Here is a 24,689-nt window from a genome sequence, read left to right on the forward strand (position 1 = left end):
ATGGTTTTAAATAATCAAATATTTTATTAATTCATACTTTGAAAATTAGTTAAATAGTTTAAACATCTTTGACTTAGTAAGAAAGGATTTTAAAATGAGTTAGAGGAACTTAACTACACAAAAGAATCCGATCATTAACTATTACTGAAAGCCCAAATACAAATCCCTAAGTCCACAAGGGGTAACTATGTAAATCCCACAAAACACAAATTTCCCTACACATTAAACACACTCTATTTTCTCTATCTTCTCTCTCTTTTTTCGGCCCCCTCTCCCGATTTCTCTCCTCCTCCTTCAGTCTTCTTCGGCCCAGCCACCGGGAAGCCACTACTGGCCGACCACCACTGTCAGTGGCAGCAGCAACTGGCAGTAACATGTCGTCCTTCCTCCCTTGCCATTGTTTTAGTCCTCTCTCTTTGGTTTATTTCTTCCTCTATTTTATTTAATGTTATGTTTATGTTTTTAAGGATTAATTTAATGTTTCCATGATTAAAGTTTATAGTTTGATGATTTGAATATAAATTTATGATAATGTAATTTACACAGTAAAGTAATTAAATTTCAGATTTATTTATTATGTTCAAACTAATATTTTAAGTATCAAAGTATGGATTTTTAGGGTTTTATGAGTTGGAAAATTATAGTATCATATTATAATTTTTGAAGTTGAATACTCTTATGATTATGATTATCATTAAGCATGTGTCAAAGGGTTTTAAACACATTATAGGTTTCTAAAATTATTATTATCATTTACGATTAACTTTTAATTTTCAAAGTATGTTTTTGAGTAATTTTAATGACTAGTATGGTAGTACTATACTACGAGGCATTAATAGTTGATGTTTTGATGAATAAAAAGGTTTCTAAACAATTTAAAGAGGGTTTAAAATATTTTAAAGTTGCTGGAATTTTAATTGGGTATTGATTATTTGTGGTTGTATTGATATTTGATAGGCGGAGAATTCTCATTAGGCAACTTATAAGATTGTTAAAGTGGCCTCGTACTACACAACGTTCGTACATACCTATGTGTAGTTTGGATTTTTATCATGTCCTAAGGATGGGATTAATGTAGTATCATGTATAGGGAACTATTTATAGTTCATATATGATCTATATCAAACTGAATTTGCATGTTTTATGCTATTGTGTAAAGCATGCTGAGTATGTCTATTATATTATGTTTGTATGGAGAATTGATGCAAGCATATGGGATTGGAAACTTTATTTTATTAATTCACATGAGGGATTAATAATTATGTTGTTATTGGATCATGTTGTTCCATTTAGATTATTTTAATTACTTTATGAGGACTGAGAGCCTTATTTTGTAAGTTGGTTATTCACCTATGAAAGGTTGGTTGATTGTTGGCGCACATGGTTGGATCCAATTATTTGCGTTTCATGGTAAGGTGATGCGACGCAAATCATTTAACCCAAAATTAGACACTGATTTTAAATGATGCAGCCCACCTCTTAAAGCCCAATCAAACGCATACCTAATAAATAAATCTCGCCTAAGGGCTTCTCATCCTCCAGCCCTTTTCCTCATCTCAATCCTCCATTCTCCATTCTCCATTCTCAGTCTTCGATTTTCTCTCTCCTATGTTAAGGGTGTCTCAAAACACGTATACTCCACCGACATGGATGAATACTTTTTCTCTCTCCTCGAAAACTAGTACTAGCATATCCAAAGTCTTCAGAGTTTGATATGAACACTCTTTCTCTCTCACTATGACAGGTTCATTTTTTTTCATTTTTGAATCTGATTTTACAATTTCGTAGTCTACAATTTTCATTTTTTAGATCTAATTTTCTGTTTTATCTGATTTTTTGGCGTTTATTGTAGTCTACAATTTCGTTTTTAATTTTTTAGATCTAATTTTCTGTTTTAATTATCACATCTGGAAATTAATTTTTTTTTTTTTATTTTCAGATATGAAAAATAAAAACGTTCTAGATTCAGTTAATGCATTTGAAAATTATGGCCTTTTTTTATTTTTTATATCTGATTTTTTATTTACTTTTTTTTGGCATTTATCCTAATCTACGATTTTCTTTTTAATTCTCTGAAATTCTTATTTTCATTTGCAGATCTGGATTTGGTTCTTCTCGAGGTCTTATTCTTCGAAAAATGTCGGCTGCTGCTCACTTTCTTCATCGATTGTTCTAGATTCAATTTTAGTTTTACATTATTTTTTACCTTTGCAAAGTATAGTTTACATATTTTTGTCTCTCATTCTAAATTGTGTAATACATATTTGACATTATTAATATAGAAATACGTGTTATTAATGTTTGACATTGCCTCTTGATATGCTCGTTTAGTTTAAGCATCAGTATATGAAAAAAAAACAACAAAAATATGAATCTAAAAAAATCCAAAAATATGAAAGATGAAAACTCATCTGCGTCGCATGTTGTGTTATATGCGACGCAAATGAGTGTTGTTTGGATTTGAGCGACACTTATCTGCGTCGCATGCTAAGCGATGTGCGACGCAGATGTGAGCCATTTGCGTCGCGCATCACTTTGCATGCAACGCATATGATATTGTTGTTTGCATGGAAGAGGCATCATGTGCGTCGCATGTCAGGCTGAGTTCGATGCAAATAGCTATCAACTATGTCGTTTTCATGTCCGGCGCAAAACTGTTTCCTTAATTTGCGTCGTAACCTGTGCCTTCGGACCAATTTCCGACGCAAATATAGGTCCCAGGTCCAACAAAAATAGTTAAGTATGTACTATTGTAGTATGAGTTGGAGTACATGGTGGTAGCCATTGGGAGCAGATTGATCATCGTTTCCTATTTTATTTAAAAGGTTCCTCGATATCGTAGGTAAGGGGAATTCGGAGTCGCGCTCGTACTTTGTCATCTAAGTTGGACACTGGTTTGCTTTTGACAACTTTTTCCATTGCCTATTCCATCTAAATTCGAATGAACTTAAGTTTTGAAGTCAAGTTCAATAATGTTAGTATGTCACGTTATGATACTATTATTTATGTTTCCCTTAATGTTTATTGGTATCATGCTATGTTTTACATTAATTTAATATATAATACTCAACTTTGCTGATTACGTGTTTTTATGTGTATGTTGATCATGGCTATGCCTTATTGATCCTGTGATGATCAATTTGGTGAGAAGTCCTCGGGATCAATAGTGCATCGTCCATTTCAGGTTTGAAGATGATGTATGATGGGTTCAGGATCTCGTGGAGAGCTTGTGTTGACTTTATTATTATTATTATAGTGACTTTTAATCTATGGTTTGAGTTTGACTCTTATGTTGGTTTGACTTTGGTTTGAATTTTGGAGTTGACTTATTGTTGACTAAGTTATTGTTTTAAAAGTTATGTAATATTTTTCCACTGCAAAATGTTGAATAAGTCGATACGTTATCACACGGGTAATAATGTTTTGATAATTCTCTAAGTTTTATATTGAAAAGGTATTTTGGAAAATAGAGAATTGTCGAGATGTTACAAAGTGGTATATGAAAGCTTAAGTTTTTATTGGCCTTTCGTGCCAACCTTAAATTTTAGGCGCCTAGTTACTTAAAATGAATTTCATAGGAAACGAGCTCCTACTTATTCCTTGCGCTTAAATTGCTTTTCGAAACATGTTTCAAATTTTAAAAAATAGGTTCGAAAATATTTTTGGTTCGAATTATTTTTTTTAGGCATCGGAGAACTTTATTATTTGGTTTTAAATTTTGTTTTAAGTCCGAAAATTCGTAATTTGTTATTTTATTTTTTTCGGGTCTTTTCATAATTTCGAAAATTATATATATTATTTATTTTAATACCTCTAGTTAATTTTGGTTACTTTATTAATTTTGTGAGAGATGGATAGCATAGGAAGGGTATATAGGATAGATATTATATATCTGCATTAAATGTTTAGTTTAGCATGTTTATATTTTTCTTCCTTGCTTAATTGTTTAACGTTATTCCTAGCTTTAAATGATTTGTTTATTTTTTGTTATTGTTATTGTTGGGAATATATGCTAAGTGAGGGTATTGTTTATTTTTAGATGTCGTTTTCATTAGTTAATGGACGTAAAGATATGATTGATAGATAAGCTACTAAAGCAGGAAGCTACTCCAACCCGATTGTGTTGAGTGATGATGAGAATGATGGAAAGTCTGATTGGGATAGCTACACTAGCCTATAGGTCATCACCAGTCGTGTTATAAATTGGCATTCCTGATAGCGATGATGAGGTCATTTAGGAGTTTGATCATGCTAGAAGGCAAACCAGAATGAACATCCACCATGTTGTTTTGAGGGTTGAGAGTGATTCTAAGTCAAAAGAGGACGAGCCTCAACCTACGAAGATTCGAATCTACTAGAGCTAGAAGGTGCTTCTATTATAACAGTGAGTGAGGACATTGAAGACTTTCAAGATGAGATGTTCACTCCAGAGAAGTACAGGGAAACTAAGGATAAGACTGATAATGTATCTCCACATACTATTTATATCTTTCGGGAGTATCTTTATCTTTGTTAAGGAATGAGTATAGTTATTATGGATTGGATATTATCATCATTTTGAGGAATAAAAGTTGTTGTTTAGCTATGCAAGTTGAGCAAGAATTTATTTTAGTACGTGAATGGAGAATATTTTATTTTATTCTTGTGATTTAATTTTATTTAATTTTTACTTTTTTTTTTGGTAAAATGTAAGTTATATTACCAAAAGCAAGCCAAAGCCACCATTACAGCCTAAGCCATTGCAGTACATCACACTACAAAGGCAAAAAAACATTCCTAACAACCAGAAACAACAAACCACACCACTAACTATTACAAGAGATCACTAGCTGCTGAAACCACAATTTGTCCTCTACATTCCACTTAACATCAACCAAACTTTTAAATCTGCCACATATCTAATTGAATATTCTTGACAATAACATCAGGAATCATCACAACATCATTCCACATCGCATGATTACGAGCTTTCCACAAGTGGTACACCAAGGCAGCAATGACAAAATAACACAACTTCTGTCTCTTCTTACTCTGAAATTTTCTCCCCAATTTCTTCTAAACAATATACAAGTTTTCCTTACCAAGATTATGAACCCCTATCCACCCCATAACCCTATTACTTACAATCACACTGCAAGGGCAGTTAAAAAATAAATGTTGACAAGAGTCCTCACATGCATTACACAACAGACAGGCTGTAGTCTGACAGATACCAGCCTTTGACAAGACTACTCTTGTTTTGAGCTTCCCCAGAGCCACTAGCCAAGCAATAAAGGAGTGTTTAGGAATATTGGTGGAATTCCAAACCCAATAATGCCATGGAACATCCTCTTGAGGGCCTTGAAGCCAATGATATCCTTCCTTGATGGAGTAATTCTTATTGCCATTCAACCAATTGTTGTTGTTATATGCAGGTCTAAACACTTCCTTCACTTTGCACATGCATCTCCAAACCCAACTAACATTTGTAGGAGTTCGATACTCCCACCAATCTGAATCCCTTAAATAAACAATGTGAATCCACTTGATCCAAAGTAAGTCATGTTTTTGTGCAATCTGCCACACAAACTTACAACCTGCTGTTGTTTTCCAAATTATACAATCCTGTACTCCTAGGCCACCCTTCTTCTTAGCCTTACACACCCAATCCCAGGCCATAAGGGGGGATCCACTCAAAACAACCTTGCCTTCCCAAAGAAAAGCCCTGCACACTTGAATAATCGTATGAATAAACAATATAAAAAAAATTTGAGCCCAGTAAGTATGTAAACTCATAAGAACTGCATTCACAAGAGTGGTTCTTGCTGCATAAGATAAGTGTCTTGAACTCCAACTCATTATTCTTTTAACCACCCTGTCCACAAGAATATCACACTCAGCTTTGGTCAGACGCTTAGAAGTATTAGGTACTCCTAAGTATCTGAAAGGAAAGGATCCTTTTTTATACCCAGTCACTCGAAGAATTCTGCTTTGTTCAGCCTCAGTTTTATCCCTAAAGTATATGACAGTTTTATCCGGGCTAGCTTCTAACCCAGAAGCCTCTGCAAAAGCTTTTAACGTTCTCACAAGAAGCACCACTGAATTCCCCTTTACTAAACAACATCAAATCATCAGCAAAAATCAGACGGTGAATCTACAGTTGCTCACATCTATGATAAAACTTAAACTCCTCTCTATGACTCATTTTTTTCATCAATCTGGTGAAATATTCCATAGCAAGCACAAAAATCAAGGGAGAGATGGGATCTCCCTGTCTAATCCCTCTTTTGCCTTGAAAAAACCCATATAAACCACCATTTATACTCAAAGAAAAGGAAGGAGTAGTAATACACTCCATAATCCAACCAATAAACCTTTCACGAAAGTTTAACCCAATCAACAATTCCCTAATGAATTCCCAATTTAAGGGATCATAGGCCTTCTTCAAGTCTACTTTTAAGGTACACCTAGTAAGGAACATCTTCCTTTTATAACTTTTGAGCATATCTTGACATATGAAAATGTTATGCATTATGACTCTGTTAGCAACAAAAGCACTTTGAACTTGATCAATGAGGCTATGGAGAATAACTTTTAGCCTACTATATAAAATTTTAGAGATAGCTTTGTAAATAACATTACAACAAGCTATTCATCTAAATTGAGACACATCAGTAGGCTGCTCAACTTTAGGGATAAGACAAAGAGTTGTAGCATTAAGCTGTTTGAGCAATTTACCTGATTGAAAAAAGTTAAGCACATCAACAATGAGATCATCCCCAATACAAGACCATGCTTCCTTAAAGAAAAAACTTGTATACCCATCAGGCCCATGAACCTTATTATCATCTATATAAAAAAAACAACTTTGACATCATCACCTGTAAAGGGAGCACACAACCCTTCTTGCTGAGTCTCATTTAGCACATTACCTTCTTGCACAACACTACTACTCACATGTTGAGTTGAAGGCTTTTCAGTACCCAGAAGCTTCTAATGAAACTCCAAAAAAAACCTTCTCCCTCATCACCTCCCTCTTTCCACTCACCAACACAATTTTTTATCCTGCAGACCTTATTCTGGCATCTTCTTTATTTAATACAGGCATGAAAGTATCCTATATTAGAGTCTCCTTTCTTCACTTTTTTGTTGCAGGAAGCATAACCTAGCCTTATTTAGTGTCAGGTACTCAGTTCTAGCTGCCTCCTCTAAAATGTATAATTGATGATTCAGAGGATCTTGATGCACCTGCTGCTGCATTTGCACTAACTTCTTATAAGCCTCATCAGCTTGAGTCTCAATATCTGCATACTTATCTCTATTCAGTTCCTTTAGAGATTTCTTCAACTTCTTTAATTACTCAATATTTGATACATAGGGACTCCTAGAATATCCTCCTGCCAGGCCTCCTGAACTCTATTTATAAAACTCTCTGAATGAGTTCACATATTAAAAAACATAAAGGGTTTAGGTTTAGTATTTATGTGACTATGCAGCTTAACCAAACAAGGGCAATGATCTGACAAACTTTCAGGAAAGAACATACTAACGTAATCTGGAAATAGATCCATCCATCCATCATTAACAACAACACGATCAATCCTAGAAAACACCCTAGCTTCACCATCTTGCCATAGACCATCCATCTAGTCACACTTCTACTCAATCTTCTTAAAATTACTTCTACTCAATCTTCTTAAATCTTCCCACAACTGCTTCCTATCCTTACCATCATTGAAACCATAGACCATGGTAACAAACCATCTCTTACCTGAGCTAATTTGCACAACATCACAATGAATATATTGTGCAGAGTAGTAAATAATGTTTACTACAAATTTAGAGGGAATCCACAACAGCCAGATTCTTCCTCCCTTATGACAGTGGTAGTTAGTTGCAACACTCCACATACCACCAAATCTAGCTAACACTTTAGCAAAATTTTTACTTCTAACTCTTGTCTTTAATAACCCAAACAGTCCTATCGTATGATGATCAAGAAACCATTTAATATCACCATACTTTTGAGGGCTATTAAAGCCCCTAATATTCCAAAAACCAATATTATCCATTTGGAGGTTCAATTTGCATCCCCCATGGATTATACATTGGATATCCCCTACTTTCATACCATCTTTCTCACCCTGAGGAACCTTATCCGCAACATCACCTCCTGATTTCTGTCTAGTCATACTAGTTTGACCAGACTCCACAACATATTCTTTATGTTCACCTTCAGTCACACCTTGAGCTATAGGAGCTAAAGTACTAGGCCTCTGATTCCCAGGAACAACCTCCTCTGAATTCCTAAGAGCACCAGTTTTCTTTTGCACCCACATCTTCTTAGGTATAATCTTATTCTTCGCAACTTCAAAACGTTTTTGCCTACAAGCCTCTGCAGTATGCCCTATCCCCTTGCAATCCTCACAGAAAATAGGTAAGCACTCATACTGAACAACCTGAGTCATGAGTAAACCTTTTTCATTTTCATATACGATCTCCTTAGGAAAATCCTGCCCAATATTCACTTCAATTAAAATCCTAGCATACTCCAGAATGTCCTTCTATATAGTAGCCCTGTCGGTTCTAATTAGCTTTCCAATCTTACTAGCTAGCTTATTATGATTAGATTGACCCCAGTATTTCAGAGGTAACCCAGACAACTTTATCCATGTTGGCAACACCTTAATATCAGCATTAAGAAGGTCCAAATCAGGTGTCCATTCTCTCATGATCACAGGTTTCCGGTCATATAAAATAGGGCCAACATTCATAGCTCTCATCTTATCGTCCATAGTTCTAAAACGTACCACAGAAACACCATTATTCATCATAGCCACCTTCCCAACTCCAAACTTACCCCAAACCCTTCTAATGAAGCCTTCAATAATCCGAAACGGTGGTTTAACACCTAATATTTAGCAAACAGTCACAGATTGCCAGTATGTAATTTCAGGGTCAACATCCTCACTAGTGATTTTAATCACTTCACCATGATCAACAAGCTTATCAGCATTATTAGATAAGTCCAATCCCACCTCATGAAGATGACCAAATAGCGAATTACTCCAAACATTTCCCATATTACTATTCAACATTTGCATAGGATGGGGAGAAGGATAAACTTTAGAAGGTCCAGAGTGTCTCTCCGGTGTTTGAATTGAAGAAATCCAATTCGAAAGACGGTTTCTAACAGCCTCAAAGTTTGCCTTGTCCTGATTCGATAAATCTTGAGCTAATGAGCATCCATATTCCCTGTCATCTTCATCATATGATCAACTCAGAGCAGGAATACCCTGAATATCATTCACATTCTTCATCTTCTTCGCATCATCCGTTTGAGGTTTTCGCGCCATTTTCACCTTCGATTTCTGAGATTGATTCGAGTTCCTCTTTTTCTTCTTTCTACCATTACCTTTCCTTGAGACAGTTGCCATTGCTTCAGCTAATGCTGAGTATCAAAGAAATGAAACGATGAAATTACACAATCCTAGATAGGAGGGGGAGTTTCTCTCTCTAGACTCTCATGTTCTCCAACGTATAAGCCTCTGTGATTTAATTTTATTTGATCCTCATATTTATGTATGTTATTAATATGAATGCTATTCATGATTGAGTATATAATTGATGATGGTTTATAGTAAATGAATTTGGCACTATTATAACTCCATGAGAATTGTATTTTGATGCGACCTTGTATGGTAAAATCGACTGAGACCTTTGCAGATAATGACAAGTAGGTTGTGTACTGAAAACTAGAGTAAAGTTATGTTAAATTTCTGGTCTCGCATCAGAATGGCCGACAACGATAACGCCTTAGCTTCTCATATTTGCCTATTGGCAGAGAAATTGATTCAAGAAAGAGATGAACGTCCTGATCCTACTGGGACATGTTTGAAAGACAAGCTAAGATCTAGCCACCATACTTTAAGGGGTAAGCTGACTTTACCGTCTTAGAAAGCTTGATAAGGGAGTTTGAAAAGATTGTTGGAGCTGTGAATTGTCCTGAAGCTATGAAAGTAGGTTAAGTTGTGCTATGTCTGAAAGATGAGGCTGACTTATGGTGGAAAGAGAATGGAACTAAACTTGGTGCTATTGAAGGGTTTAATTGGGATTCCTTTATTGCTGCTTTAAGAGGGAAATTTTACCCCGCTTTTATGGATAAAAAAGGCTCGGGAGTTCATACACCTTAGGATGGGGAGTATGACTATCTCTGAGTACTATAGCAATTTCATAGCATTTTCTAGGTTTGCACCTGAGGTAGTGGCTACTGAAGAACTAAAGGCTCAAAGATTTAATCAAGGTTTGACCGAGGAAATCCAATTGTGGCTAGGTGGTGAGACTTTTGCATCCCTAGTTATTTTGTATGGAAGAGTTTCAGTCAAGTCATGACGAGAAGAATGCTGTTGTGAGTGAGAAAAAAAGGATTTTTTAAATGTTGTAGGAAATCAAGAGAACTTATAGATGAATAGAAATGGGAATGGGATTTTCAAGGAGGAAATGGTCAAAGCTATAATAATAAGAGCCAGTCTGAAAGGAGTTACAACTGTAACAAGTGTAACAAGAACCACCCTCGTAGAGACTATAAGGGAGACATAGTAACCTGTCACTACAACGAAAAGAAGGGGCATAGAGAATTTGAGTGCTTCACCAAGCAAAGGAAAGATCATAATGGTAATGGGAGTGGTCATTAGAGAAGGTTTGGGTTCAACCAATCAAGCAACAAGGTTCGAATCCCATAGGGTCGCAGAACAACAACAACAAGAACAAAGCTCTAAATAAGTTGTTCGTGATGAGTCGCAATGAAGCTGAAAGTTCTTCCGACGTAGTTTCTGGTACTTTCTCCATTTACTCTGTTCTCGTTAAAGCGTTATTTGTTTATGGGGCGACCTATTCGTTTATTTTGTCGTCTGTTATTAAAAGTTTTGGGGTTTGTAGATTTTGAAGTAATTCACCTGCATATTAATATTCTTACAAGAGAAGTCATAAGGTGTACAAAGTTGTTGAGAGACCTGCCTCTGAAGATAGAAGATTATGTATTTCCTTCGAATTTGATAGATTCAATCTAGGAGACCTAGACGTCATTCTTGAGATGAATTGGTTAGGTTTCTATAAGGCCAAAATTGAATGTGAAGTTAGAAAGTAGCATTTTTGGGTCATTATGTGTCTAAAGAAGGAGTTTCTATGGATCTCGCAAAGATTCAAGTTGTTAGTGAGCTGCCTACTCCGAAAAATGTGTCAAATATTAGGAGTTTTATTGGATTAGCTGGCAATTGTAGGAGATCTATGCGAGATTTCTCGAAGATAGCAACGGTGCTGACCAATTTGATTAAGAAAGAGTCAAAATTTGAGTGCAGTGAGAAGTGCGAGAAAGGCTCCCATATTTCAAAGGAGCCATTGGCCGCTGCACCTATTTTAACCCTACTTGACGTAAAAAGAAGGAATCGAGGTGTATAGTGATGCTTCAGAGAATGGTTTGGGTGATTCCTACAGCTGAACGGAAGGTAATCGCGTATGCATCGCATCAGTTAAAATCGTATGAGTCTAGTTATCCTACCTATGACCTATAGTTAGCTGCTATTGTGTTTGCCTTGAAAAAGTTGGAGACATTACCAATATGGGGCAACTTGCAAGATCTTTACTGATCATAAGAGTTTGAAGTACATTTTCACCCAGAAGAATCTCAATATGAGGCAGAGGAGATGGTTAAAATCGATCTAAGATCACGACCTAGATATCTAGTCTTATGAAGGGAAGGCAAATGTAGTTACTGACGCTCTGAGTAGGAAAAAGACCCATAGCATGAATGCGTTGGTAGTTCCCGAGAAATTTTGCGGAGATATGCAAAAGCTTAGCCTAGAAATTTTAAATCCTAGGGAGATGGAGGCATGATTGAGTGCTTTGTCATTCCGGTTGTCAGTCTTCGATGAGATCAAAGACGGTCAAGTTGGAGACAAGCACCTAGATAAGATTAAGGAGTAGATGAGACAAGGTAAGGAAGTTGACTTTAAGATTCATGACGATAGATCTTAATGTTCAAGGAAAGGTGGTATGTACACCAAATTTGTGAAGATCTTAGGAGAAGGTTTATCGATGAGGGGAATAATACTCCATATTCTGTATACCCTGGGGGACAAGTTGCATAAGGATCTTAAGGAGATTTATTGGTGGCTGAATATGAAGCGTGAAGTGGCTAAGTTCGTGCCAAAGTGTTTGACCTGTCAGAAAGTAAAGATATACCATAAGAGACCAATGGGGAAGGTTCAATCCTTAGAGGTTCCTGAATGGAAGTGGGATTCTATATCCATGGATTTTGTGACTCCTTTGCCGAAGACGGGAAACAACAATGATACTATTTAGGTTATTTTGGATCGTATGAAGAAGTTCGCCGTGTTCGTTCTGATCAAAGAGACATGGAAAAATAAGTGTTATTTCACTAAGAACGATACAAGAGGGGGGTGAATTGTATGTGTAGAAATAAACGTAACTTTTTGCGGAATTTTAAACTTAAACAAATAAACAAGCTAAAGCAACACAAGAGTTTTTTACCAGGAAAAACTTCTTGGGCCTAACAAGAAGAAACAACCTCGACCACTAGGGATTTTAAACTCAACTCTTTCACTAATTAGGCCAATTAGGTTTGTTATAACCTAATTCTACTCACGAGCCACACCTTAAGTGCCTAAACTCAAGTTCCAAAACAACTGTTCCCTTAACAGTTGTTCCTCTCAACTTCACTTGAAGTTTTCTCACTTTATCTCGCTTTACTCAAAGCTTCTCTCTTACAAAACTTCACTTAAAGTCACCTTATGCCAAAAATTAAAATACAATTGATCAAATAAACTTAGTGGAATTAGAGTAAGAAGGCAAATAACAAATTGCTTTTATGAGAGAATGAAGGCACTGACACTTTACTTAGTTAAACTCACTAAATCACTTAGTCAGACACACTTAATGGAACTTTATTAGACATTAGTATTTATAGTGGTAATAACTTAGAACATGGGTTTAAAGCATGTATTAGTGGTTGAAAGAGCATCTCATGATGTTCCTTACCCGGAGAAACACGTTCCTCAATCATCCCATGATCTCCATGATCACTGTTAAACGTGAGAGATGACTAAGTTACTGCTCCTTAATTTTAGCATCCACTTTAAGCATTAATTCGAAAATCTGATTTAATTAAAAAAATTAATTAATAAAACCGAAATAAAATCCTTTTATCAAAAATATTATCTTTAAAATATTTCCAAAAAAACCGAAAAGAATTTTTATTATCTTTGGAAAAATAAAATATTTTCCTTAAAATCAGATTTTTCGTTAAATAAAACGGTTACCTAGATTCTAGGCATAATTTACTCAACTGACATAAATGTACAGTTGTAATGCTTCATCCTAAGTCTAGTTCCTTTTAATTTTTAGTTCCTTTAACTTATAAGTTCCTTACAAAGAAACAAACGATCATTCTCATTCTAAATTACCATAGTTCCTTACCATTCATACTTGTTCCTTTACAATAGAACTAGAAATAAAATGCCTCGCTTTAGTCTTCTTGCTCCAATGCAGCTCCAGTAGCAAATATAGAAACATCTTCAATTAGTCTTCAAAATCCAAACTTGATTTCTTCCTTGACTTATTATTCTCTTTGTTCCTTTCATTGATACCTTGACATTCACTCACTTAAACAACTTGTTAGTCTAATACTTAGTTGGCATCTTTGTTCCTTTGTCATTATCAAAACTGGAGTTCAACAAGTTCCCCCTTTTTGATGATGACAACAAAGGTACAAACAAAGGAAATAACAAATAATATAAGAGAATGAAAAAGACAAAATAATAAAAGATAAAATAATAAAGGCAGGGTTAAGGATCTTAATTTTGATTTTTCATTTACCTCTTGAATTAAGAATCTTAATTTTGATTTTTCTTTTACCTCTTTTTTTAATTTTGATTTTTCATTTACCTCATCTTTAAATTTTATTTTATAGTTTTTCTGTAATCTTTTTCCCCCTTTGTCATCGTCAAAAACATCAAACTCTTGGCGATTTCATGAATATAGATCAATACCTTAAGATCATTAACAAGCACCATAAAAAACGATTAAGTTAGGATATTCAAAGGGTAGACTAGGTCAAACATTAATCATAGAATACAAGCCATTCCAAGTAAGAAATTATGCACATAAGTAACAAACGAAGACAAATATAACAAAAGTTAGGTATTTATAGCACTTGTTCCCTTAAAGTACAAAAAAGAGAAAAAGAAAGAAAAGAAAAGAAACAAAAGCTAAGAATTCTTGATCCTTAAAGAGAACCAAGAACTAGACATTAGGAAGGGAAGGGGAATGGTGTTCCTCAACAACTTCTTCCTCAACCGCATCTTCCAACTATTTCATCACCTCTTCATGTTGCCCATCAAGTTGCTGCTTCAAATTTTTAATGGCCTGGGCCATTGTCTCCATGGTATTTTGTTGTTCAATCACGGTATCACTAAGGACTTTCATTAAACCCATCATCTTATCAGTTTTAGCATCTAAAGTCCAGTGAAGTTGATTATAGAACTTAATCATATGTTGAGAAGGAAGACAAACTTCATTAATCCAGCCACACTCATCTGAAGGTACTTGTTCCTCTCCCTTAGAACCAGAGGCAGAAGATGGTTTACGTGGAGGAACTAGGGTGGTTTCTTGTGAAGGACCAGTTGTTCCTGGAAGAAAAACAGATGGGGAGCTGGTAGTGTAAATGGAAGGAAGAAAAGGTGGTGGTGGAGGAAGGTCAGTAGAGATAGAGGAGAAAGGATTGGGTTCATTCATCTCAACCTTTAACTGTTCAAAGCTAGAAGGAACAGAGAAGGATGAGGGAGAGATGGAAGAGATGTTAGTGAAGGGTACAAAGATTTTTAGTGAGGGTGGAGGAGTTTGTTCCTTAGGTGAGTTGTGATCTTGTTCCTCTACATCAGATAGGACTAAAGGAGAGTCCTTATTTGAAGGAACATGGACAGTTTGAGCAACGTTTAATCTAGTGCTTTGTCTAACTCTTTTAGGAACAGGAGGGATAGGCTTTTTAGCAACAGTCTTGCGCCTCTTGGGTTTCTGTTCCTTTGCATCTGTGGGGGTAGGAACTTGTTCCTCCAATATTACTTCCACTAGTTCCTCTTCCACTGTCCTAGGCAGTTTCCTCTTGTGACAGGAACTAGGAGCAATTCTCCCTTGAGTTAACACTCCCTCTTGCACAGAGAGACCCATACCATGCAAAGTTTTTTCATTGAGAATATTACCTTGTTTTATTCCCAATGTTGGCCAACCAGTAGTTTTCATTTTAAAGTGAGTAAGAAGAAAAGTAATCAATGCACCATAACCAACAACACAATGATTTTCAATACAATGCGTGAGATGTTGGATAAAGAGGGAAGGAAAATTTATTTGAATGTGGTGATCAAGACAAAACATGAAACACATATCTAAGGAAAGTTCGAGGAATGAGTGCTCTCCAAAAAGATTAAACATAATTTTGTGAATAGGAGAAAGAATGTTGTGGTTTTTTTTTGTTTTGGCCAGCAGTTCCCCCAAAATATTTAACGATCTTATCTTTAGGGAATTTGGGAAAGGAGACAGTTCCTTTCCTCTTAAAATACACATCAGTTCCTTTGCAAGGAACTTCCCAATATTTTGCCAACATTTCTTGAGAAAATTTTATTTTCTTCCCCCTAACTTCAGTAGTACATATTCCATCAGTGTTGATGAAATTTGTACAAAATTCATCCATAGCTAAAGGAACTAAGGCATTGTTAAATGCGGTTTCAAACAGGTATTCCATACCCTGTTCCTTTAGTATGTCGGTTAATTCTTAGAATCTCACTTCCTTTTCCCACTCCAAATTAACACAAAAGTCTAATACATACCTTGATTCACTTCTTTCCACTCGTTTCTTGGAGGAAGAAGCAACAATTTCTTTGGAAGGAACAGGTGTAGCTTCTTCTTCCCCTTAACTTTTTTCGGGGATTCTTCTTCATCATCTTCCCCAATTAGTGTTTTTTCCTACACTTCTCCTTGGTGACTCCAATTTTTGTTCTTCCACAACCATTGTTGTTTCTTGAGATTTTTCGATTTCTAGAGTTTTGGATGGAGAAGAGGGGATTTTCCTTTTGAGAGGTTTTGGAAGTTTTTGTTTTTGGAAAAGGTGAAGTAAGTGAGGTTTTTGCCATTTCGTGAAAGAATTTGGGTTTTATGGTTGTAAAGGGGTGTGAAGGAAATGAATAATGGCGAAGTTGAAGCAACTAAGGAACACGGTTTAGGGAAGAATGAAAAAGAACAAGATGCATGTAACAGTAATTAGGGAATTACATTTGTGAAAATTAAAAGGATAAAAAAAAAAAAGATAAAAGAAAAATAAAGAGAATCATGATTGATTAAATCTGATTCCTATTTTTTGGATTTTCGGATTTTTGATTTTTATGGATTTTTAATTTTTGAAAGAAAATAAATCTAAGGAACTTGTGCTATAGGAACAACTTATGCTAATATCAACATTCTTCATATTATGCAGGTTTCTTTAACTTAGGAACAATAAGTGGAGTATTATGTGACATTTGTGAGTTGTTTTATTCCTTTGAATATAATCCATGTTTATGTTTTTAACATCTCAATTTGCAATGGTCTTAGGCAATAATCACAATCACTTAATACACATAGAGTAAGAAATTCAATTCAAACATGGGGGAATTGAATAGGAACAATACTTAAGTTTTATTAACCTAACTCAAGCCTTAATTTTTCATATCTATCTCTTTGTAGAGGCTTAGTTAGTATATCAGCAATTGATTTTCAGTTTGACAAAACTCAAGTTTAATGAAACCTTTTTTCACATTTTCTTTTAAAAAGTGATGTCTGATATGTATATGCTTAACTCTTGAATGATGCACTGGATCTTTTGAAATACTAATAGCACTAGTATTATCACAATAAATAGGAACACAATTAAAGTTTATTCCATAGTCTCAAAGTTGTTGTTTTATCCAAAGCATTTGAGAGCAACATGCAGCAGCAACTACATATTCCGCTTCAGCAGTGGATAAAGCAACTGTGTTTTGTTTCTTGGTGCTCCAAGAAACTAAACTATGACTAAGAAATTGAACCATCCTGAGGTGCTTTTCCTATTTACAAGATCTCCAGCATAATCAGCATCGCATATCCTCTTTAGCTCAAATGTATCACTTCTTGGATAGTAGAGTCCAAGATCATCTGTTCCTTTAAGATATCTAAGAATTCTCTTCACGACAGTTAGATGAGATCCTTGGATTTGCTTGAAATCTAGCACACAAACCAACACTAAAGCTATGTCTGGACGACTAGCAGTTAGATACAAAAGTGAACCAATCATTCCTCTATATTTTGTTTGATCAACACTTGTTCCTATGGAGTCTTCATCTAATCTAGTTGAAGTTCCCATAGGAGTGTGATTTATCTTTGAGTTTTCAGGCCATATTTTTTAACTAGTTCCTTTATGTATTTTTGTTGGTGAAAATTATTCCTTTTTCAGTTTGCTTATTTGTATACCAAGAAAGAAATTTAACTCACCCATCATACTCATTTCAAATTCATTACTCATGAGATTTGAGAATTCTTTGCATAATGTTTCATTTGTTGCTCCGAATATGATGTCATCAACATATATTTGAACAAGTAAAATGTCAGTTCCTTTGATTTCAGGAACAAGGTTTTATCAACCTTTCCTCTTTTAAAGTTTTTTCTAAAAGGAACTTAGATAATCTCTCATACCATGTCTAGGCGCTTGCTTTAACCCATAAAGAGCCTTATCAAGCTTGTAGACATGGTTTGGGAGATTTATTTCAAACCAGGGGGTTGTTCAACATATACATCTTCATTTAAATAGCCATTTAGAAATGCACACTTAACATCCATTTGATATAATTTAAATCCCATATAAGCAGCAAATGCAATTAAATTCTAATGGCTTCTAATCTAGCACAGGAGCAAAGGTTTCTTCATAATATTCCTTTGTTGATTATAACCTTTTACTACAAGTCTAGCTTTGTTCCTACAATGGTTCCATATCATCTAGTTTATTTCTAAACACCCATTTTAGGTCAATTACTTTTTGTTGTTTAGAAGAAGGAACTAGATGCCATACCTTGTTTCTTTCGAACTCATTTAATTCAGCTTACCTAGCAGTGATCCAATCAGAATCAGTTAGGCTTCTTCATGATTTCTGGTTCCATCATTGATAGGAACGCATGAAATGCACAAAAATTCCTTAACTGAGATCTAGTTTGCGTACCTTTGGATATGTCACTGATTATGAGTTCCATGGATGTGACTTTTGTGTCTCCAAGGTTTTGGTTGAAACTCCTTATAGGAACAGTTGTTCCTCTGAGTTCCTTGAGTGATGAGGACTTGATCAGTTGTTCCTCTTTAGCCATGTAGACTCAGTTCCTTCATTGAGGAACAGAGAACACTCCTTCATCCTTGAGGAACAGGAACATCATTTTATGATTTTTCATTTTCTCGTTCCTTTCCTCTTTTATCTCTTCTTCTTCATTTGAATCGTATCTTCTCATTGGTCGTACCAACCAATCTCATAGTCATCAACCTGTATGCTTGGATTTATTTGTTCAGATTCATAAAAGATTATGTGAATACTTTCTTCAACACACTAGTTCTTTCTTGTAAATCTCTATAAGCTTTACTATGTGATGAGTATCCTAAAATATTGCTTCATCACTCCTTGCATCAAATTTTCCAAGATTATCTTTCCATTATTATACAAAACATTTGCACCAAATGTTCTAAAATAGTGATATTGGTTTCTTTCCAAAGATAAATCATAAGGAGTTTTATTAATGATAGGTCTCATCATGGCACGATTAATTATGTGACAAGCAGTATTAAAAGCTTCAGCCCAAAAGTTCCTTTGAAGTTCACTAGCAATTAACATTGTTCTAGACATTTCTTCCAAAGTTCTATTTTTCCTTTCTACAACACCATTTTGTTGTGGTGTCTAGGGGCAGAAAAATTATGATCTAGGCCATTATCTCTGCTTAAGTCATCAAATTTATAATTTTCAAATTCTTTCCATGATCGATCTAATATGCATTATTTTATGACCACTCAAATTTGAACTCTTTTAGCAAAGACAAGGAACTCATCATAAGTCTCATCTTTACTAGAGAGAAAAATAACCCAAGTATACCTAGAGTAATCATCATAATAACAATACATACCTCTTTCCACTTCTACTTTGAATTCTCATAGGTCCACATAAGTCCATATGAATTAATTCTAATGGTTTAGTGGTGCTTACTATGTTTTAGATTTGAAAGAGGATCTAACTTGTTTCCTCGGCACATGCATCACAAACTTGATCAATATGAAATTTTATAGATGGTAATCCAAAACAAGATCTTTTGATCTAAGTTTTCAAGTAATGAAAAGCTAGCATGTCCTAGAGCTTATGCCAAAGAGTGAATCATCTTCAATTACACTAAGACACGTTAAGATTATTTTAGGAACAAGATCAAGATCCACAATATATGTGTTCCCTTTCCTTGTTCCTTCCAAGATAACCTTCTTATTTAATGTTAATGTCAAGCATTTTTCTTATTAAATTTACAAATTTCCCTTTCACAGAATTGATAAATACTTAATAGATTATGTTTAGACCTTCAACTAAAAATACATTTTCAATGGATGTGATGGTGACTTACCAACCTTACCCATGCAACTATGTTACCTTTCTTATTGTCACCAAATGTACACTTCCACCTTCATAGGTTGAGAGTGAGAGAAACTTAGTTTTGTCTCCTGTCATATGCTTGGAACAACCACTATCAAGATACCAGTGTTGTTCCCCCTCATCCAACCTGCAAAAATCAACTAGTTGTTAGTTGTAGGAACCCCTTTTTCGTGGGTTCCTGTTCTTGACTAGGACTTGATTTGACAACCATTTTATCTATTCTTTCACATTTTTGCCAATCATTTCAGTTTTTAGTTGACATTGATTTATGTAATGACCATACCTTTCACAATACATCAAAATTTATCTAGGTAGGTCAACATATTTCTTTCTTGTTCTTTTCTTTAGTTTTCAAAACCAAGACCTTCTTTTCTTTTAGTCTGTGGTCTCTCAATCCATTTAGGAACAACCATCATTTTGCCAACCAGTTCCTTCTTAAGATTACAGATCTGTTCCTTTAAAACAATTTTCTCTTTGTTCAAATTTTTGATTTCAGATATGTATCCTTTCATAGGGGTTGATCTAATATCAAAGGAACTTAGAACATGGACAAATTCCTTTAAGTGTGAAAGTTATAAATTAATTCGATAATTTTCATTCTTCACACTCTCATAAGATTCCTTGATTTTCAAGTTTTCATCAAATAAATCAAAGAACCTAGTTTCAACATCCGATCTCATTTTCTTAAGCTATTCCATACGTTCTTTGCAAACTTTAAGAGCTTGTTCAGTTTGTTCATGTTTTTCACATTCATCTCTACATTCAAGAATTGCATCATAAAGAAGATCATACATTTCAGGCCTAGTTTTGCAATCTAAGTCTGATTCAAGTCCATGTTGGCTTACCTCAACATTTTCTTCATCTTCTTTTTCATCAATGTTTTTTTTTTTGGTAAAATGTAAAGATATATTACCAATTTAGCATGAAAACACCACCATACAAACAATACTCACACAACCAACCCAGCAGAGCAACAACTAACACCCAACACACCAAGCATACTCCACAAGACTCCAGCTACATATTCTCACTTAATCTGCCAAACCAATCCTTATCAGTGACAACCACTGATTTACAACATACATTTTTATCCTAGTACAAACATCAAACTTAATACAATTGACCATTAAATCAGGTCTATACAAAGCATTCTCCCACAACACATGGTTCCTAGTCCTCCAAATATGATATATTGTTGCTGCAAGAGCAGCATAACATACCCTCTGCCTGTTCTTGCTTCTGTATTTCCTTCCCTAGCGTTTCCAGGAGAATAATATGTTTTCATTTCTGTAGCATTGCATCCCCAGCCAATTCATTATCTCCTTACAAATTCTGTTACTATATACACATTTAAAGAACAAATGCTCACAGTCTTCTAGCTGGCTACCACACATTAAACATGTAGTGTCTTGACAAATATTAGCTTTAGGTAATTGTACTCTTGTTCTGAGCTTGTTAAGTGCAACAAGCCAGCTAATAAAAGAGTGTTTGGGTTGGTTAGCAGCATTCCACACCCAATGATACCAAGTAACTTTATCTCTTTGAGTTGTAAGCCACTTGTACCCTTCTTTAGCTGAGTAGTTCTTCCCCTTATCAAGCCATCTATTGTTTATGTATGCAGGTTTCAAAGCCTCTTTCACCCTGCAAATCACTCTCCAAACCCAGCTTGCTGTAGGAGGTGGTTTATAATCCCACCAATCCTGATCCCTGATGTACACATGATGCACCCACTTGATCCATAACAGGTCCTCTTTCTGATCAGTCTGCCAAACATACTTTCCAATGGCAGCAACATTCCATTTATGACAATCCCTCACTCCTAGACCTCCTGTTTGTTTTATTCTGCACACCTAACTCCAAGCTACAAGTGGGGGTCTATTCAAAATTACCTTCCCATCCCACAGGAAAGATCTAAAATTTGCACTATTCTATCAAGCACAATCTTTGGCAACACAAAAACCTGAGCCCAGTAAGTGTGTATACTTACAAGGACTGAATTTACAAGAACTATTCTTGCAGCATATGACAAATGCCTAGAAGTCCAACAAAGAATTCTTCTCAACATTCTATCAACTAGGAGATCACAATCAGCTTTAGCAATTCTCTTAGTGGTTATTGGAAACCCCAAGTATCTAAATGAAATGTACCCCTTTGGAAACCTGAAACTTGAAGGATTCTCAACTGCATGTCTTCTTTCACATTTCCAAAATAGATTGCAGACTTATCTTTATTCACATGAAGCCCTGATGCTTGTGAGAAAGAATTAAGTGCTCTCACAAATAAGGTTACAGATTTGCACTTCTCCTTTACAAAATAACATTAAGTCATCTGCAAACATTAGATGTGTTAGCTTCATTCCTTCACACTTATAATGATATTGAAACTTCTCTTTTTGCCTCATTTTCTTAAAGATCCTTGTGAAGTACTCCATGACTAGTACAAACACCAAAGGAGAGACAGGATCCCCCTATCTCAGACCTTTTTTGCCTTTGAAAACCCCTATAAGCCCTCTATTAATACTGAGAGAGAAGGAGGGAGTGGTCAAGCAGTTCATTATCCAATTCACAAACTTACTGGGAAACTTTAGTGCCTTCAATAAATTCGTAATGAATTCCAGTTGACTGAATCATATGCCTTCTTTAAGTCAATCTTCAAAGTACATCTAGCAGCACCATTCTTCCTTTTATAGTGCTTTAGCATGTCTTGACACACTATGATGAGGTGCATTATGACCCTATTTTCTACAAATGCACTTTGAGTAGAATCAACAATATCAGGGAGAACCTTCTTCAGCCTTGAACATATCCTTTTTGAAATGATTTTATACACCTTATTGCACATTTTAATCCCTCTCACATTCATGCTCCACACTCCCTGCACCTTGTCCATAAACTCAACATCTTCTGTCCACATATTATAGAATCTGAAAGTTTTAGCCCTTTGATTTATCAAGCTATCCAAATTGATCACACAAGGAGTATGATTTGAGCACCCCTCACGCAAAAATGAAATAGTAGCATTAGGAAATGCATTCAACCATGCATCATTCTCAATAACTCTATCAATTTTCGAACATACTCTACATTCACCTTCTTGTTTATGAGACCAAGAGAAAGCAGGCCCACTAAAACTCAAATCATTCATTTTACATGTCTTAAGACATTGTCTAAACTCATCAACCTCTTCCAAGGTTACAGCAGACCCTATTCTCTCATGATGATTAAGAACATTATAAAAATCACCACCAATTATCCATACATCATTCACATATCCTTTTACTCTCCCCAAAAACCTCCACAAATGGCTTCTCTCCTCTGCCTCATTATAACCATACACCACTGTCCAATAAAACATTTTCCCAGTAGCATTATGAGTGATCTTACAGTGAATATATTGAGCATCACACTCAAGAATATCCACATAGAATCTTCCAGGTTCCAAATTATCTAAATCCTTCCTCCTCTATGATGTTGCAAGTTTGTCACCACACTCCAATTAGGACAAACACCAGCATATACCTTAGGGAAGTTCACAGCCTTCACCTTTGTTTCACAAAGAGAAAATAACCCTATACCATTTTGGTTCAAAAACCATCTAATCTCCTGCTATTTTGTAGGTTTATTCATTCCTCTCACATTCCAAAATCCTACCTTATCCATGAGGTGGGGGAAACTACCACACTCCCTCCTTGTGTTACACAAATCTTCTGAACTCCAACTACTTGTGGCTCCTGTAATTGTTTATTACTGTCCTCCTGAACCCCTGTCTGTTACCTATTGGTTTCTTCCTCACCTAATCCTCTTCTCTTGGAATATTAGCATTCTGCATTTCTGGAATTGGGTGCTGCAATATTAGCTATGATACTTAGGTTATTCCCAGGTTCTTGTGCAGTCTCATTTTGCACCTCTACCAGAGCTTTCCTCCTCCAAACCTGCCTTGTCTTCACATTCCTCTACGCAATCTCTTGTTTCTTCTTTCTGCATTGCTCCATATCATGCCCTATCCCTCTGCAATTAGAACAAAAGATAGGTTTGCACTCATATTCCACTTTCTACTCTTGCATCTCTCCTTTTTCATTCATGAATGCCACCATTTCTGGAAACTCTTGATCTAGCTTTACTTTTACCAGAATTCTAGCATACTCTAACATATCTTTCTGAGCCATAGCTCTATCAGTTCTAATTGGCTTCCCAATTATTCCTGCTATCTTCTTCAACACAATTTGTCCCCAATATTTCAGAGGTAAACCTGGCAAACGAATCCATGTAGGCACAACCTTCACACTTTCACTGCCCAAATCAAGACCAGGTGTCCAATTCTTTACACTAACAGGTTTTCTGTCATACAAAATTGGACCTCCATCTAGAGCCTTCATTTTTCCTTCCACCATTCGAAACCTTACCATGAACACTCCATTCTCCAGCACCGCAACCTTCTCAATTCCATACTTCCCCCATATCCTTCGAATAAATCCATTAACAATCCTAAATGGCGGTTTACAACCTAAAATATAACACACAATTGCAGAATTCCAGTATTCAATCTCAGGTTGTATATCATCCATTGTGATTTTCAGACATTCAGCAGAGGTATCCTTATTCTCAACATTCTTGTCTATTTCAAGATTCAATCCTTCCTCTCTTATATTATCAAACAATGAAGCTCCCCAAGTAGGATTAGTAGTACCTGAATTCTGATTCAATTGCTGCATCGGCAATGGCACCAAATCAGTCCAGTACACTTCCTACTAGTCTCTTCGGAGCTCGCACCGAATCAATCCAATTCTGAAATTGCAAAGCTGCTACTGAAAAATTCTCCCTATCATGCCCGGATAACTGATCATTAAGCGATGCAATAGAATCGTCATCATCCGCCTCCGATGTCCAACTCATAGTAGAGGATTCTTGAATGTCATTCACACTTTTCTTCTTCTTCGCATCCTCTGTTTGAGGATGTTTCC

General features: G+C 35.5%; 1 protein-coding gene across 1 annotated transcript; it reads right to left on the bottom strand.

The window, feature by feature from the left end:
• Nucleotides 1-23,780: 23,780 nt before the first annotated feature.
• Nucleotides 23,781-24,440, bottom strand: LOC125496564 (uncharacterized). The gene has a single exon (XM_048642064.1). The coding sequence runs from the start codon at nt 24,438-24,440 to the stop codon at nt 23,781-23,783; it is 660 nt and encodes a 219-aa protein (XP_048498021.1).
• Nucleotides 24,441-24,689: the final 249 nt, after the last annotated feature.

The sequence above is a fragment of the Beta vulgaris genome, chromosome 4 (genome assembly GCF_026745355.1).
Source record: "Beta vulgaris subsp. vulgaris cultivar EL10 chromosome 4, EL10.2, whole genome shotgun sequence".
In the NCBI taxonomy this organism is placed as follows: domain Eukaryota; kingdom Viridiplantae; phylum Streptophyta; class Magnoliopsida; order Caryophyllales; family Amaranthaceae; genus Beta; species Beta vulgaris.